The 15462-nt window shown below is 43.0% G+C and overlaps 1 protein-coding gene across 2 annotated transcripts in view; it reads left to right on the top strand.

Annotated features, from left to right (window-relative positions):
- The window catches only part of ZNF618 (zinc finger protein 618), a 164467-nt gene that overhangs the window by 104106 nt on the left and 44899 nt on the right, over window positions 1-15462 (top strand). The window contains exons 7-8 of one of the 2 annotated variants that reach the window (XM_049833302.1): window positions 8881-8964; window positions 14159-14248. In XM_049833302.1, coding sequence (XP_049689259.1) covers window positions 8881-8964; window positions 14159-14248 — 174 coding nt within the window. The remainder of the gene's footprint in view (window positions 1-8880; window positions 8965-14158; window positions 14249-15462) is intronic. The other variant, XM_049833303.1, reaches the window with a different exon arrangement.

Raw genomic sequence — 15462 nt, 5'->3', positions numbered from 1 at the left:
ACAGTTTGGAGACAATAGTTTTAAGAGTTAGGCTGGCACCAGGGTTGGATCAGCACTCCTACCCATGACAGTGCCTGTACCTGGGAACTGTGGTTGGATTAGGAAGAAAGCCCAGGATGGTCTCCATGCTGACAGCTTGCTTTTGGGCTCATCCCCGGGAGGTAGAGGGGAGTATGAGCTTTCACCAGCACAGCTGTATTCTCCAGAGCCTTTGTTGTTTCCAGATCTGTAACTCTGCTACAGATTATGGACTGTAATATTCCGACTATTGCATTTTGGTATTACTCTTTTCTGTAGGAAAGAAGAATTTACATACAGGAACATCTCCAAAATAATCATAATTGGCTTGCAGAGCTCAAAGTTAGAGTGTGAGTTTTATGGTTGCCCATGAAACCTTAATTCATCTGGGAGTGTGTAAGCACCTAAGTTTTTGTCTATTTGTTCACTACTGCTTTTTCTAATAGTGTCTCTGCCTCTTTGGATCAGCCTAGGACAGAGTTAAGGTTGCTCTGGCAACTGTTTATATGGCACTTGCATAATTTCAGTTTACCACCAGCTTTTTAATACCTGTTTTCAAAATATCAAATGTTAACAAATACAGCAAATAGTGCTACTAGTCCATAGTACTTCTAAGCCTTTTGCCTGGATAAGCTTCGGATCACTTTACAGAGGGGTTCGGTATTCTGCAGGCAGGCAGGGAAGCAGCAGGATAGAAAGAAAGTGACTTGCCAGAGGCAACCAGCGGGCGAGTGGCAAAGGAAGAGAGCGCAAGTCTCTGGGCTTGCAGCCAAGTCCCTGTCTGCTGGGCACAGCCTTACACTGTTGAATTGCGTTTCTGTACCCTGTGAAAGAAAGCAGAAAACAAATGCCCAGAGAAATGGAAGGATTGTTAAAAGCTGAAGGTTTCTTAAAAGTATAGCTGTTGTATTAACTTAGCGTATGTCTGATTAGCTATTTGAGACTTAATAAGTGTTCCTCTTCGCAAGGGAGAAGTCCTGAGCCTGATGGAGCAATGCTGATAAATATTGTGGGGAAGAGTCTTATCATACATGGAGTCTTTAAATAAAATGCTGTTAAAAGTGGGAACAATCAGGAAGAGGTGATTTCAGGAGCCTTGAATTTATCTCCAGTGTGTCAACCAGGTTGGCTGGGTTCAGGGGAGCTTGCTGATAGTGTGGTTTGCTCTGTTCTCTTGCCCTGGTAACAACTTTTTTGAGGACCATGACAAGCAAGATGTAGTTTAAATGCAGGTAGTGCTCACTGGCAGTACTAGCCATGAGTGTGAAGTTTGCTCTTTTAGACTGTCAGCATGCCACCAGCCAGTTATTCTGTGGTGTGCAGGAAAACATGAAAAAGCGGTTCCACTAAAACAACCCAGTTCAAATGCTCCACTTGCTTTCATTCCTAGCGGTGTTGCAGTTTGTTACTATGGCAATTCGGTGACATTTGCTGGAGGTTGGAAGACCACTAATGGTTGTTTTCTGGTAGATCCTGTTCTTTCTGTCTCCATCTCCTACTTTTCTGTGTATTCAATTCTGTTTAAGAGGCAAAGCTGGATTTTGTGCTGTTTCTCAAAAGCAGATCCCTGTGCTTATGCTGCCAGCAGGTTACTCCTACACAGCTCTTCAGTGTACTCCACCATTTGGGAGATGCCTGAGAGCACAGCATGTAACTCCTGTCTGTAAGCCCAGAACACCCTTCACCTGACAGCCTCCTTCACTTGTGCCTTAAATTCTAGCATAAACAGGAGCAACTTCCGTAGTACATTTATGCTTGCAGCCCCATAGGTTGAAAACTCCTGGGCCAGATCCCACAAAATGCCAAGACTGATCCCACGTGATACAACCTGTTTTTTCTTTGTGTCTGTTGGCCTTTCTGTGGTGTTGGAACCCCTTTTTCCTGTTTGCAAATAATTTTTTAGTATTAGTATTACCATCTCACAGGTGATGATATTTGCCAGGTATTTCAGACTGCCCTGTTGTGTTATCAGGTTGCAGGAAGGGTAAAAAGTGGTCTTTGGATCTTGTGTGATGATGTTATGTCACCTCTGCACACCCCAATGAGTGTCTCTTTCCAGACCATCATGGTGTGAAGTTTTTCTGGAGTGGGTGAAAGTTCTGGCACTAAAGAGAGAGTGTCCTGCCTGAACCTCTTCTGGAAGGAGGCAGGAGTCTCTCCATGTTGCTGTTTGAAGGGGACAGAGAAGTTACTGTATTTACTGGGAAAAAAATGGGTTTACCAGAGCCCTTAATGGTCCTGTGACTGGACATTGGGCAGAAAGGTATGTGGGAACTGGCAGAACCAAGGATGAGCAGCAAGCCCCTGCATGCCTGAAGCAAGGCTGAGGACAGCAGCCATACAGATGGAAGAGGACCTGTGTCCAAGCCGTGGCCAGCAGGGCTGGTGGGAGGCACTGGCTGATCTGAAATTGTGTCATACCTTCGCCCAGGCTGGAGCCCCACCTGAGCAGGAGCACCCTGTGGAGCAGGAGTCAGTGGCAGCTAGCAGGAGCAGCCACAGAGCTGAGCTGCAGAGCAATAACCCCCATGCCCTGCACAGCAGCAGCCTGTGGCCTCCCTCTTGTCTACCACAAAGGAGGTGGGTTTCAACTGTGCTTTCCTGAGGGAGGAAAAGCTGTTCTCCTGTGGTCAGGTAAACGTGGCATGTGCTGGGGTCAGTCATGGATCTTACTGGAGGAGCTGCCTGAGTTAGGGACCCTGCTGTGAGAAGTGTTGGAAAGCCTGTGCAAGAGACAGGCTCGTTGCCTGCTGCAAGGCGCCGAGTTAACTGGCATTCATCAGACTGTATGTGAGGGCACTGTGTGTCTGTTCATTAGGAGTAGCTGCTGATTGCTCCTGAAACTAGAGTTCATGACGCTGAGCTAGCATTTGAATGCACTTTTCCTTCTAGTCATCTCAAGAGAACTCCTTCGCCTTGCTTGCACAAAGACTGGGTAAAAATGACTAGATGAAATTGGTGATTGTCACTGACAAAAATTTGGGCTGGCATTGATAGCTGTGAGCTTGCAAGAATTTTAAAAGTAGATTTGGGCTCCAAAATGTTTCATTGCTTCATAAATAGAACATCCTCAAGGTTGTGTTTCTAACGTGTTCTTCAGAAATTTGCTATGCAGACAGTTCATTAACCTCTCAGACGTGAGGCCTTTCCCAGTGCTTTCCCTGCTAGCCCCGGGTGGGACGTTCTGGCAGTAGGCAATCTTAACTGCTCTTTGCTGCAATTAAACTGAAGTCTTGACTTTCCCTCTATGGCCAGCTCGGTCACCCTTCCCAGTTCATAGCAACTTTTTAATGTATTACGTGTTACTTTCCCTATTGAAGTGAGTTGTGCTACTGCATTGGGAGTACAAAGTTTGTGTAATCGAAGGTTTACACAGATACTGGTATCCTACAGAGAGAAAAACACAGATATGTCTTCCAGGGAAGACAAGGTGCAGCTGGTGATACAAAGAGTTCTTGAGCTCTTTTGATACAGTCCAGTCTTTAGCATCCTCTCCAGCTCAGCACTGGCCCTCAAGAAGAGACTGAGAAATGGATGGACTACACTCTTCTCTCGAGTGACAGACTGCTGTAGTACAGACCAAAATGAAACTGCAAACTACAATTATAAAATGCTGAGAAACATTTCAACTTCAAGGCTACCAGTTCTACCAGTGCAATCTAGGGAAGGAAAAGCCAGTCAGCATGTTTTCCTCACACTGCATCACATAAGAGCAAATACCAAGGAAGGCAGGGATGCACAGTGTCTGCTACAGCATCACAGAGTTAAAAATAACTGGTTTTAAGGATAGATATCATTGTAATACAAGAGGTACCAAAATGGTCTTCAGAGGAGGTACTCCAGTCCCAGCAATGTACATGATGAAGCAGGCAGGACAACGCAGTATCTCTTGGTCTTTGTTTTAATAGCTGAGTGCCATCACCATCCCTCGTTCAGAGCTTGACTCCCAAGTTTGGGCTTTGCCATAGCCTAAACGGAAGCACATTCCTCTTGTACAGCAAAGCTGGCTGCCAGGGACATTGCCAACCTGTTCAGGTCTCTCCTGCTGAAGCTCCCACGTTGTGGCACAGTTTTTTAGTGGGTGCCTTATGATGCCCAAGTCATTTCTCTTTGCCAGATCTTCAGTCCACCTTATCAAGTACCTAGATGCAGTGAAGCATTTATGCCTCAGTGCAAGATATGTCTTAGTCTGTGATTATATCCCAACTCCTGGTAGCTGTCTGCTATTCTTATCAGATTGGTGATTGGTCAAGAAGCGAGTCTTTTGAAAATTAAATATAACTCTGCTGTCATGCGTGAGCTTTATTTTCTCCTTCCCCATTCATAGTAGTATCATACTTGCTTATTATGTGCTAGATTGTACTTGGATGCTGGGCTAAGATAGGACATTCGGTGGTAGGGAGGAGACTAACTTTCATCTGGGTCTGAGGATGTTGTAGGTTACAAACAGAATGTTTTTATTTCCAGTTTCTTAGCCAAATGCATTCAAACCCATCACCTGTGTACAGGACAGCATCCATAAGAAGCGTGTGTCTAGTCTGTGTGACATTATTTAGTTGTAAAGAGAAAAAAAGAAAATTGCAATTTTTTTTTTTCTTCCCCAAAATGGAATACATAGTAAATATTTCACAACCCCATAAATAAAAAATGATTGGCCTGATCTTTTAAAAACATATTTCCCTTTGGGCTCTGACTAAGCATGAGAAAGTTCAGCCTAAGAGGGAATTTATTTGAAAAAGCAGTGAAAGGTTAGAAGCAAGGATGTGGGCTGGAATATTCCTTGCAAACGTTAACTGTGGAGGCACAGTGCTAATGCCTTGCATGTGCAAAAACATTTTGAGGGTTGTGAATTTAAACCGTGAAATTAATATATTCAAAATTAAGGTTGTCTTGCCCAGACCTTATGCATACAGGATATGGTGATTTTAATGTTCTGACTAGTGATGGAAAGGTACGTAAGTGGTTTGCTGATGTTAATTTAAGGTTAAGGAAGAACCTTTAGCATCTCTGTTTCTTGATTAATTTTAAATATTCAAATTTGCAACCTTAATGTTTCCTTAAAGTAAATTTTAGCTTTTTATTTCCTTGTACTTTTGGGGGGTACCAGAGCAAAACATGGAAAGTTCCACTGTTGTGCTTGGTAGAACTTATTAATGCCTTACACAATTAAAAGCCTGATGTAAATGATGTGTGTGTGCGTGCACACCCACGTACACATGCCAAAGTGAATGGTTAGTCATTTACAACTTTGTGATTAATTTTTCCAATGTTCTTATTTAATAATTCTCCTGCTCCTTGGGGAAAGCTATAAAAATGGGTTTTATTTTTCTAATGTGTTTGCATTTTAAGTAGGTAAAGTCTCCTTAGATTCTCATTTGCCTAACAAGTAGATGAATATGTTCATCTTCAAATTTAAATGACCAATGGGCTGAGACCAAGAATAATAAATTTCAGTGCAGGAGGAGGACATTAAAGAAATAATAAGAAACTTGGTTCTGGGATCTACAGTGTGAAGAAATTTTGACCTCAAGGCCTGAGATACATTCCTTCAGTGCTGTAGTTGTTGCCTTTCACAAAAGCATATTTCTTTGCAGCTCTGGGGCTGGGGTCATTCATTCTCCCCTGGAACAAGACTTTGGCAAAGTGCAGTGCTGTCCATTGCACCTTAACACAGGTTACTCCTGTCTTGCTCTTATGTTCTCCCTCTCTGCATACATTGCAGACTGGAATGAGACAGAGTTTATCACTGCAATTTATCAGGTTTTCTGTAACATGGGAGATCCATATCCCTTTGCCTTTCTCTGCTGCTGTTCGCTAGTTCTGACCCAACGCCTTCACATTACAGCACCAACATCTTTTTTGAGGCTGGGTGAAATACGTAACGGTTCCTGGACCTGTTTTTTAATAGGGTAAATTTGAAGTTGCTTTTCTGACATAACTGTTATACTAAGGGTTCTTCTTGGATGTTCTCACTTTGGGTATCCTATTGGGTGTCTTGCCTTATAACCACATAAGGTGTGCTCAGGAGCATGACACACATGCAGTCATGCTGGAGGTTTTGATGTTCACACAGGTTCATAGCTCTGGAGAGGACCAGTTTCTCTGTATGTAGTTTTAATCTAAGGTTTTAGAAAAGGAGGCTTTCCAGTTGTCTATAAATTTGTGATCTTCACATGATCTTACACAGAAAATTGCTAATATACCCATAAAAATTCTATTTCTTCCCGTTTCCCAGACACTGACCAAATAGGCAATGTTTACAGAAATCTGGATTTAATACTTTGCAACAAATCTTTTACAGAGTTCCTAGGCAGTAAAATTGATGGAGAAATATATTTATTCTACTAGAAAAGGATAAGAATTTTAGTCATCTCAGGCTGTTCTGATCACCCATCAGTTTGTCCTGAAAATGCCAGGAGAGCTTTACTGAAGATGGAAATACATCCCTCCACTGTTCATTAAGAAGGAATAAACTTTCCATCTTCCAACATGAGTTAAAATTTAGCAACAGAAAAGGTGTACAGACAGCAGTGCTGTTAATTATTCCAAATTCTTCTTTCAGCCTGAACCTTTGTTTCTTGAGCTGCTTGTTGGCGTTTCAACAACGCGGAATCTGAACAGCACACAAAAACCAAAAACACTTTAGGTATTTTAAGTTCTCAGTATTTTCACTTCTAAGGATATTCATAACCAGGAATGGTAGAGCAATACAAGTATTACCTTCTTAAGACCTCTCCTTTCAACCTGAGCAAAAAGGTTAAGAGTTCTTGATTATCTTGGGTGATTGTAGAGAGTAGGGTTCTGCATCATTCCTAGTTTATTTTAATTCGATTTTTGTTCTTTACGAAGTTTTATGGAGCCAGGATCTATTCTTCAGTGCTGCTCAGTCATTTGACTTTCACTTTTCCTTTCCACTTTGGAAACTACGCAGAGACATTCCATGTGAATTCCCATCTGGAAATCACAGTAAGAATTCTAGTCTTACTCGAATTTCTAGTCACAGACAAATGAGTGGGAAAAAGTCAAGATGAGGTTTGCTTTTCCTTTATGAAACTCAATGCTACATCATTTAATCTAAACAGTTGTGAAGTAGATAAGTAGTGTGTTCCCAGCCAAACCATTTTGATTCCAGAAGGAGGTTAAAATAAAATGGCCTTTATTGTGTGTTGTGCATAAGTCCACAGTGTGGGCTGGATTGAGTTTTTCACTTAAGACAGAGATTCAGCATCCTTATTGATACAAAAGACAAACCTTCCTGTATCAGCAAGTTAGGTATGAACAAGTACCTTGTCGTATTGCTGGTAGTAGCACCTTAAGACGCTGTTTTCAACATTCTTTATCTTGCACTTAGTTACAATTTGATTAAAAAAGAATCCATCTCTGCCCTGAAGTGACTCTAGAATGAAGAAATATGACACTAGATCTGCTGGCCTTAATTATATTGTCTGGTGTGTCTGAATTTTGTCATGGAGTCTGAACATCCTGGCTCATAATGCTGATTTTGTGGATGATCGTAAAATGCCATAATATTTCTGGTTTAAATTGCTGATGTTTGCTGTCTGTTTGGATTCAACTTTAACATACTTTTAACTGTGGGAGAAGGAAATACATTGATGTGTAACATCCTGAGAATGCCTGGGAAGTCTTTTCTCTCTCAACATCCAGTGAGTAGTACCCAAAACAGCTTTTCAGGAAAAAGTTTAAAAAAAAAATTACAGTATGTGACTGTCAGACTATTATGAACAAGGGGGCTGTCTTTCAGAAATTAATTCAGAATATTCCCCTCTGTATGGAAGTTCCTGCTAGTCTGGCATCAAGTTTCCAAACCTGGAAGGATTACATACAGCCCTGGATGGTCTGCACTTAAATCTCCATCATTCTGATACATTCAACTGACACGTGGTTTGGATCAAGTATTACAGAATTCATACAGTTCACTGGCCACCTACTTGAAAGCAGCTTAAAAAATGCTGTGAGGTGAAGTCAATCCTGTAGCTACTGAATGCATCTGCAACAGCTCTTCTTAGTAGCTGGGACTAAGCTCTGAAATGCTTCAGCAAGAAACCAAGCACAAGTCTGTGGCTCCATGCCCTCTCACCTGTCATTTAGCCCCTTGCCAGCTTGAAGTTGAGCTAACATGTTGCACCGTTTTTTGGTAGTTTCAAGGGAGTTGGCCCCTCTGTGTGAGGGTTTGGTTTGGTATTTTGCAGCCTGAGGACCCCTCTTTGTGAAGCATGGGAAGCACTATGCTAGGTTAAGCCAGTGTGTGCCTAGGTATCTCCTGTGTTCCTGACAAAGGCCAAATGTTTGTGGGAAGGAAGTAAATGATCGTGAAATGAGTGATCTTGGAATAGTTTGCCCACAGGCAAAGTTTTTTCCTAACCCCCACTTAGGAACTGGCTTGTGAGGGTTTCTGTCCTTTCAAATTTCTGGATTTTATTATTATTTAATCCTTACTAATGTAACTCTGGATACTTTAATCCTCTTAAGGGGTTCCTGCTGACTTTGGGCTCAGTCCTGTTCCCTTTTCAAGGAATTTTGCCATTAGACACCTTCAAGTTGAGTTCTGATGTAGATTGCAACTGATTTTACTGGCAACTCTCTACTTGGCTGTAAAATGCAGTTGTAAAGCTCATAACTTTCTGTGCAAGAACACAGTTCGAATGAGGAGTAGATGGAGGTCTACAGGCAGTAAGCTTTATGTCTGCAAACTTGCACTCTACCTCTCCCCACTGCCAGTCCAGCATCTAGAAGGAAGCCCCTAAAGATGCCAAAGGGTTAGGTCAAAGGAATTGTCTGTGAACCTGCGCGGGGAATATCGTGCCAGATTAGGAAGCCATAAATATGTTCCTTTCCATCTAGGTGCCCCTCTGGCTGCGGAAAGGGAGAAGAAACCTCTCTCCAGAGCTGTCTTTGTGCTGCCCTGGGTGGAATCCACAGAAACAAGTGAGGGTCCCAGATGTTTTTCCTCCCTGCTGTGTTGTAAGGATGCAGTAGCTGCACACTCTGTGTCTTCTTCTGGGGAGGCTGCTCAGGTAGTCTGTGCTCTGGACACAGCTCAGAAAGGTGTTTCCCAGAGGCAAGCATGCAGCACATATCTCAGAAAATGCCAGCCTTTCCTGTTTCTTTGCATCAGGTCGTTTAGTCATGGTGGCTTTGGCTCTTACTGAAGAGTGTTGGAGTTGCTCATGGTTCCTTTCAGTGAGGCAGACATCCCAGGAAAGATGATTTTTTCTTCAGGTACTGCTACACAGCCATTCACTAGCTCCAGCCCTCTCTGTTTATGTCCAGCAGGACTTGTAAGGACTTCAGAATCTGCCAGCAGATTTTCAGGAAACAGTTAAGGAATGTGAAACTGATTATCAGAGCATCTCATGGACTGTCCTGTGATCCACTGGGCGTGGGTGGAGGGATGATGCTGATACTTCATTGTCACATAAGCCTCACTCAGAAAGCCCGTTTGTGGGGAGAAATACCACAACCTGAAATAGAGAGATGACAGAAAAATGTATTGCAGCAGGCTTAACTGTAAGAAATCCAGCACCCTCCTCTTTCAGAGATTCTGCTGGACTTCATGAACTGTTTGGGAAACTTTGTTTCCCAAGACGAGCCAGGAATGTGGAATTCTTGGAGTTCGGTGCTTCTTTTGCCACCCTGACCATGGAGCAGGACAAGCAGTGCTGTCTGGACTGCCCTCTTTTCTTTTTTAAATTTTGCTGCTTTTTTCTTGTTTGGGACCCAGAACGCTACTGGATTTTAAGAATCATTCAGCAGGTTGTTGCAGTCTGTTTACATTCAGCAGTTTTGCCCTTCCACATTTGGAGGCTGTCCCTACTAGACAGATATTTCTGCAGTGCTCTATAAGAGTAGAATCACTTAGGATTCAAGAGTACCTGCAAAGTGCCTAGTTGCTGTGAGAGCTCCTCTATCAAGTAGCTTTTCTGGCTTCTTCCATTTGAAAGATCAGTATGAATTTTGGGTCAGGTGACAATTGTTCTTCACCTTGGAGAAGTCCTTAAGAAGCTCCCGCAGCCTGCTGTGCAGAGACCCTATCGTTCCAGACCCTTGATGGGTTGTGCTGTCATCATTGCAGTGCTGTTATCTGGATGATGTATGTAACTGTTTCCAGTTTGGTTTTCTGTGATGCTGTGCAGAGCTCTTACAGCCCAGTGGAAACTAGTTTGTACACAGTTTCTTGTGGTCTCGGATTCCTGCACTTAGGAGGGTGGTTTAAGTGATCTATATTTTTAGCTTGTGATACAGAAGTCCTGACCTTTCAACAAATTTCTGATTGCTATCATTCCCTTCCTGGGTTTCTAGAGCAAAATCCACTGAAGCCCTGGGCCAAGTGCCCTAAGGACAGAAGCCTCTTCTGTCTGCCACTGTTGGGTATGTGTTTTCTACCCTCCCTGTTTCCTGCCAAAATGAAATACATGCTTTCTTCTCTGCTGAATATTTGAAGCAAACAAAAAAATCTCAAAATATTTAATGCAACATCTGGGAAGAAAGATGACCTGGCTGATCATCCCTAGGGCAGGGTGTTTCAGCAGCTACGAGTCATTGCTGAATACAGACCACATGACAAGAGGCAGCCAGCAGCAGCCCCTGGAGACAGGCAGAAAAAAGCAGCACGTTCCCTGTCTTTTACTGGAGGTGCACTTGCAAGCAGAGTGGTCAAAAATACTTGCAGGTCCCATGGAGTTATTTCTTGGGGTACTTGAAGAACCTGCCTCTTTGCCATCTCAGTACGTCAGTCCTTTATATCTGAGGAACTGCCTTGTAACAAGGTGGTTGCTTGCCTTTTTTTCTAGTAAGATGTGATCCTGTATTTTGGTGCGTGTATAGAAGTATGCAAGGCCATTACTCTGTAGATCTCTTCTGGAATCACTGCTCCCCTTGGAAAGACTCATGACCATGAAGGAGGAATGATATTTGCTGGAGTTTGGGTTTTAACTAGGTGTCTTTTGAGCATTTTGAAACTCTAGGTTTGCAGCGGTGTTATACAGTGATTTTTCAGCTTGCAACAAGGATGTGTTCTGCAGGACTGTTGCCCGAACACCAATAAGGGACAGCACTGAACCTCTGTGCTAGTGGGCTAATTAGTATCTTTACCTGTATTTTTCCTTAAGTCCTAATAGTGCCTGGTTTTGCCTTTGGTGGTGCTGCACTGTGTTATTGTCTATCTGGTGATAGGAGAGAGCTTGAATCTGAGCAGACTTGCTTAAGTAACATTAGTTTGGCTATGTCTGGTACCATCTCTTCAGAGGTTTAGGGATGGGGGTTTCAGTATGGGCTTGCAGGCACACCTGAGCACTTGAAGCCCCTTGTAGCTCTTCCCTTTGAAAGCTATGTTGTTACATATATTGGGTATGTTTCCCAGCTAGAGTCTACCTTGGTGTAGTCGTTATAACCCAAAGCAGGAAAAGTACTACTGTACAGGCTAATTCTGCTCAGTGAGTTTCTTGCTAAGAAAGCTGTTGCTGCTGGGAACAACACTGGAAGTATTCAACAGCTGTCAGCAAAGACAGCTTTATTGGGTAAGAAGGAAGAAGTCTGGCGCTTCCATGCAGCCCTGGAAGAGTGACTGTTGTTCAGAGAGGGTAAAGCTTAGCTACACATCGGCAGTCTCGTGATACTTTCTGAATTCTCTGTAAACCTCCTCGTCTCTGAGACTTGGCACCATTTGCTGGGTGTTATCTCCTTTAAAGAGTTGAGAAAGAGATTAGTACCAATACCAGTTGGAACAAACTCTTACTCCTCATAATGACTTGTTTCACTATAATCTCTGGAGCTCATTCTTCCTTAGGGACAACAGTCCCTTAACAAAACAAGCAAAAGCCTATTCTCTTGGGGCATGCTGTTACACTTTTTATGGTGTTTTCATTTTCCCCACGCTGCCTAGGGAAGGAAGTGGTCATACCCAGCATTTGCTACTCAAGTTTCTGCTGTTGACAGTGAGATTCTCACAATCTTTACTAAGTTACAGAGACTACAACTAGCCATGCCTGTTCTGAGTCTGTGAAATAGTGTCCCTCTAGCATTTAGTTTTATTCTATTCTAACAAGTCTCCTTATTTACTGAGTAGTTTTCTTCTAAACTAAGGTCATAATAGTTTTCTTCCTCCAAATGGAGGTATTGAAAATGGTTGGTATTTGGTACTCCTTTGAAGAATTAGTCTTCAGTTCATTTACCGTATGGTTCATTACACTTCAGAAATTAGGTTGGTTTCTTGTCTAGGGGACACCAGTGATGTGGGACTGATTACTGATGACATGTTATGAATTTTCTCTGCTAATAATTGACTGGGTTTTTTGGGGTTTTTTTTTTGCAACAGATACACAAATATTCACTAGCAGTCATTAAATTCGCTTTGTTGTTGGAAAGGGTCCAGGGTAGATTGAGACCCTTAGTTCCCATGTATGGCCACAGAAGGAGACTGCATAAGATTATATAATGAAACATAGTTAAATGTGACCCACCAGTGCTTTTATCACTTAAATGTTCTTGCAGTCATGTTTTGCTTCTCCTCCTCCTCTTCCTTAAGCAATGCACTGTCAGAAGCAGTGAACCCTTTTCATCTTGGTATATATGCCTGGGCTCTGTCTCACTTGTTCAGCCTAGACTTTCAAAAATCCCTTAGATCTAGCTTAGCATTGCTGTGCTCTTGATTAAGATAGAAATATTTTTTGGTAGCGGGGTAAAGTTCCCATGCTCAGCTGTGTAACACCTTTTGTATTTGGCATTTTTTTTCTTATAGATCACCATAGCTTCTACTTTCATTCTGCCAAGCAGAATAAAGGGTGGAAAATGGTTCTTCATTTAGTGTTGAAACCCCATGGGCTGATGGACTGCACTAGTGAACCCAAGTGAGCGATTAGACTGTACCAATGTGTACTAGCTTAAAATATTTATTTTAAAAATAAAATTATTGAGAGGTAAAATAAAAGCTTACTTAATGTGCATACTCTGGTATGTTTGAACACAGTATGGAAGAGATAAAAACAAGACTTTATCTTTGCTAAACATGGATACATGAATACAAACAACTGAGCTACTGCAGGGGAGCTTACTGAATCTACTGGAGCTTACGCATCTGTGGAGCCACGGTAGCTGATGTGTACGTTCCTAGCTTGATCCTGTTGTGAAGTAAAACATTAGTTTCAAGATCCTTTGTGGCTACACAAGCTGGTGTGGTTTACTTTGTTTGCAATGGTCTAGTAGCATGCAACCGATCAGCTACTGTGGTCAGCTGACAAGTACAATGCTGCAAGTTGCAGTGGGGTGACTACTTAGGGATGTCAGTCTGTACCCCGAGGTGTATGACAGACATCAGAAGATGGAAAAACCTGACCAAATTGACAAGTGAAATTTTCCTCTTACACTGATGTGATAGCTGAGCCAAAGACATTCATTGTGCCCGGTCAGACCAAAATGAATTCATAAGCATCTTGAGCTTTTTTGCATCTGTCTTCCCCCCACAGCTGTGTTGTTGCTGGGAAGAAGGGAGGGGAGTCTGGGGTACAAACATACATGAAACCAGGCTCCATCAGTCCTTATGTTCATTGAGCACCTTACTGTTCTGCATGTTTTGGATTGTTGGTTCTCTTTGGTTTTGTTTGTTATAACGTGCCCATATGGGGTCTTAGATGCAGTTAGTAATCAGTAAGCAGCAGCAGTGAGAACCAAGTGGGGTATGAGCATGTAGGTACATGCAGGCCATGTTGTAGTTGGCATATTAAGACTTTGACTTCTAATAGCTCATACATTGGCTCTGTGTTTAGTTCTGCCAGTTTGTCCCCATCCTGACCAGTACTTGCCTGCTGTAGCCCTGAACTTCCAAAGGAGATTTCAGCAGGGCCTGTTGCTCTGCGTCTTCATTGCTTTGCTGTGAGGTCTTCTTGAGGCTGTACTGGAGAGCAGAGCTGCTTGAATAGGAAATAGCAAATCAGAATATGCCCCAAGCCATATGGTGTGGGGCACACAGGGGACGTTGTGAAGCAGTGGTTGTATGCCTTAGAGATTTGACAGAGTGTGTGGGATGAGTGTAACTGCATGGGGGTGTCTGATTGAGCAGCGTTGTGTGGAGTGCCTGCTTTTTACCTCAAAGTTTCTAAAGTGGCCTGTTTTCTTCTTTCTACAGACAATTTTAGGTACACGTGTGACATTTGTGGGAAAAAATATAAATATTATAGCTGCTTCCAAGAGCACAGAGACCTGCATGCTGTGGATGGTGAGTACTGTTTTGACACTCAGACACCCAAACTAGAATGAGAAGTCGTTGGGGAAGGCAGAATGTGGTTCTACAGGACCGTGCGGCCCATGATGTACAGGACATTGCACAGCATGGCTTGCTCACCTTTGCAGTGGAGGCACAGTCCACAGGCACTGCAGGAAGAAGTTTGCTGTGCTTGATTCTCTTTGTGTGCATCAAAATAACACCCTCTGCTGGGACCTGTGGTCCTTGCAGTCCTGTCTTTGTTAAGGTTCATGGTTAGGATGGATATGCTACAACTGAGTGCCTCAAGGTATATTGTCAGTCTGGCTACTTGCTGGGTAAGTGTTGGTTGCCTTTTGGTTTCTGACTTCACAGGTTTGTTCCCAACATGCTCCTCTGTAAGAAACCACATTTCAAAGTTGAGAACTGTTAAGTCTTTGTGGTAGTGAACTGATGCAGTTGTCAGTGGACCTTACAGGCCAGTTTTTCCTCTGTGAATGTAGATGTGGCCTAGGCTGGTGACACTTGGACAGAAGCCAATACCCTCCTCCAGAAGCAGTGTTTGTTTTTTCTACATTAGGGGAAATAGAAGCAACAACATACTGGTTTTGGCTTGCTCCCTGCTTACTGGGCATCTAAAGCTCCTCAGAGCCCACAGATACTCCAGTCCCTCACTGTGTATGCTACAAGCCTGTCAGCACTGCTCCTTACTTGGCCAAGGAGGGAGTACTGGCAGAGTTTTAGAAAGAGGCTGCTTGGAGAGCAGAAGTTTTTGAATGGCTGGACTGTCTCAGAAAAGCAAGTGTTTTTTCACAATATGTGGCGTTCAAAAAAAATTGCTGTTTTTAACAGGAACTTGTGGACATCTAAACGTGCTCTAAGAACAACCAGTGTTCTTCTGCAGTCCACCACTGCAACCTCCCTTCCTCCCATGGGGAGCCAAAATTAAATTACTGGGACTGAAAGTCACTGTGAGATGGACATGTCTGTTTCTGTCAGAAATGTGTCTTCATAGCTATGGTTCAGCGAGCTCTGCCTAGGATTATGAGAGGGCTTTGGAAACAGCTTCCACTTGAGTCTTGCAAGGACATTTTATCTCAATTCCTCCAAGGGGATGGTTGTGTTTTAGCAAACACAAGTGTGAGGCAGCTGTGCTTCTGAACTTCACGTGGGGCTGTGTCAGTGTCAGAACAAAGGCCTTGACAATCTGTGTATATTAGGGCTGGGCA

The sequence above is a fragment of the Accipiter gentilis genome, chromosome 29, assembly GCF_929443795.1.
Source record: "Accipiter gentilis chromosome 29, bAccGen1.1, whole genome shotgun sequence".
NCBI classification, from domain to species: domain Eukaryota; kingdom Metazoa; phylum Chordata; class Aves; order Accipitriformes; family Accipitridae; genus Astur; species Astur gentilis.
Note: the sequence above shows the minus strand (reverse complement) of the source record. Positions and strands in the feature narration are given on the sequence as shown.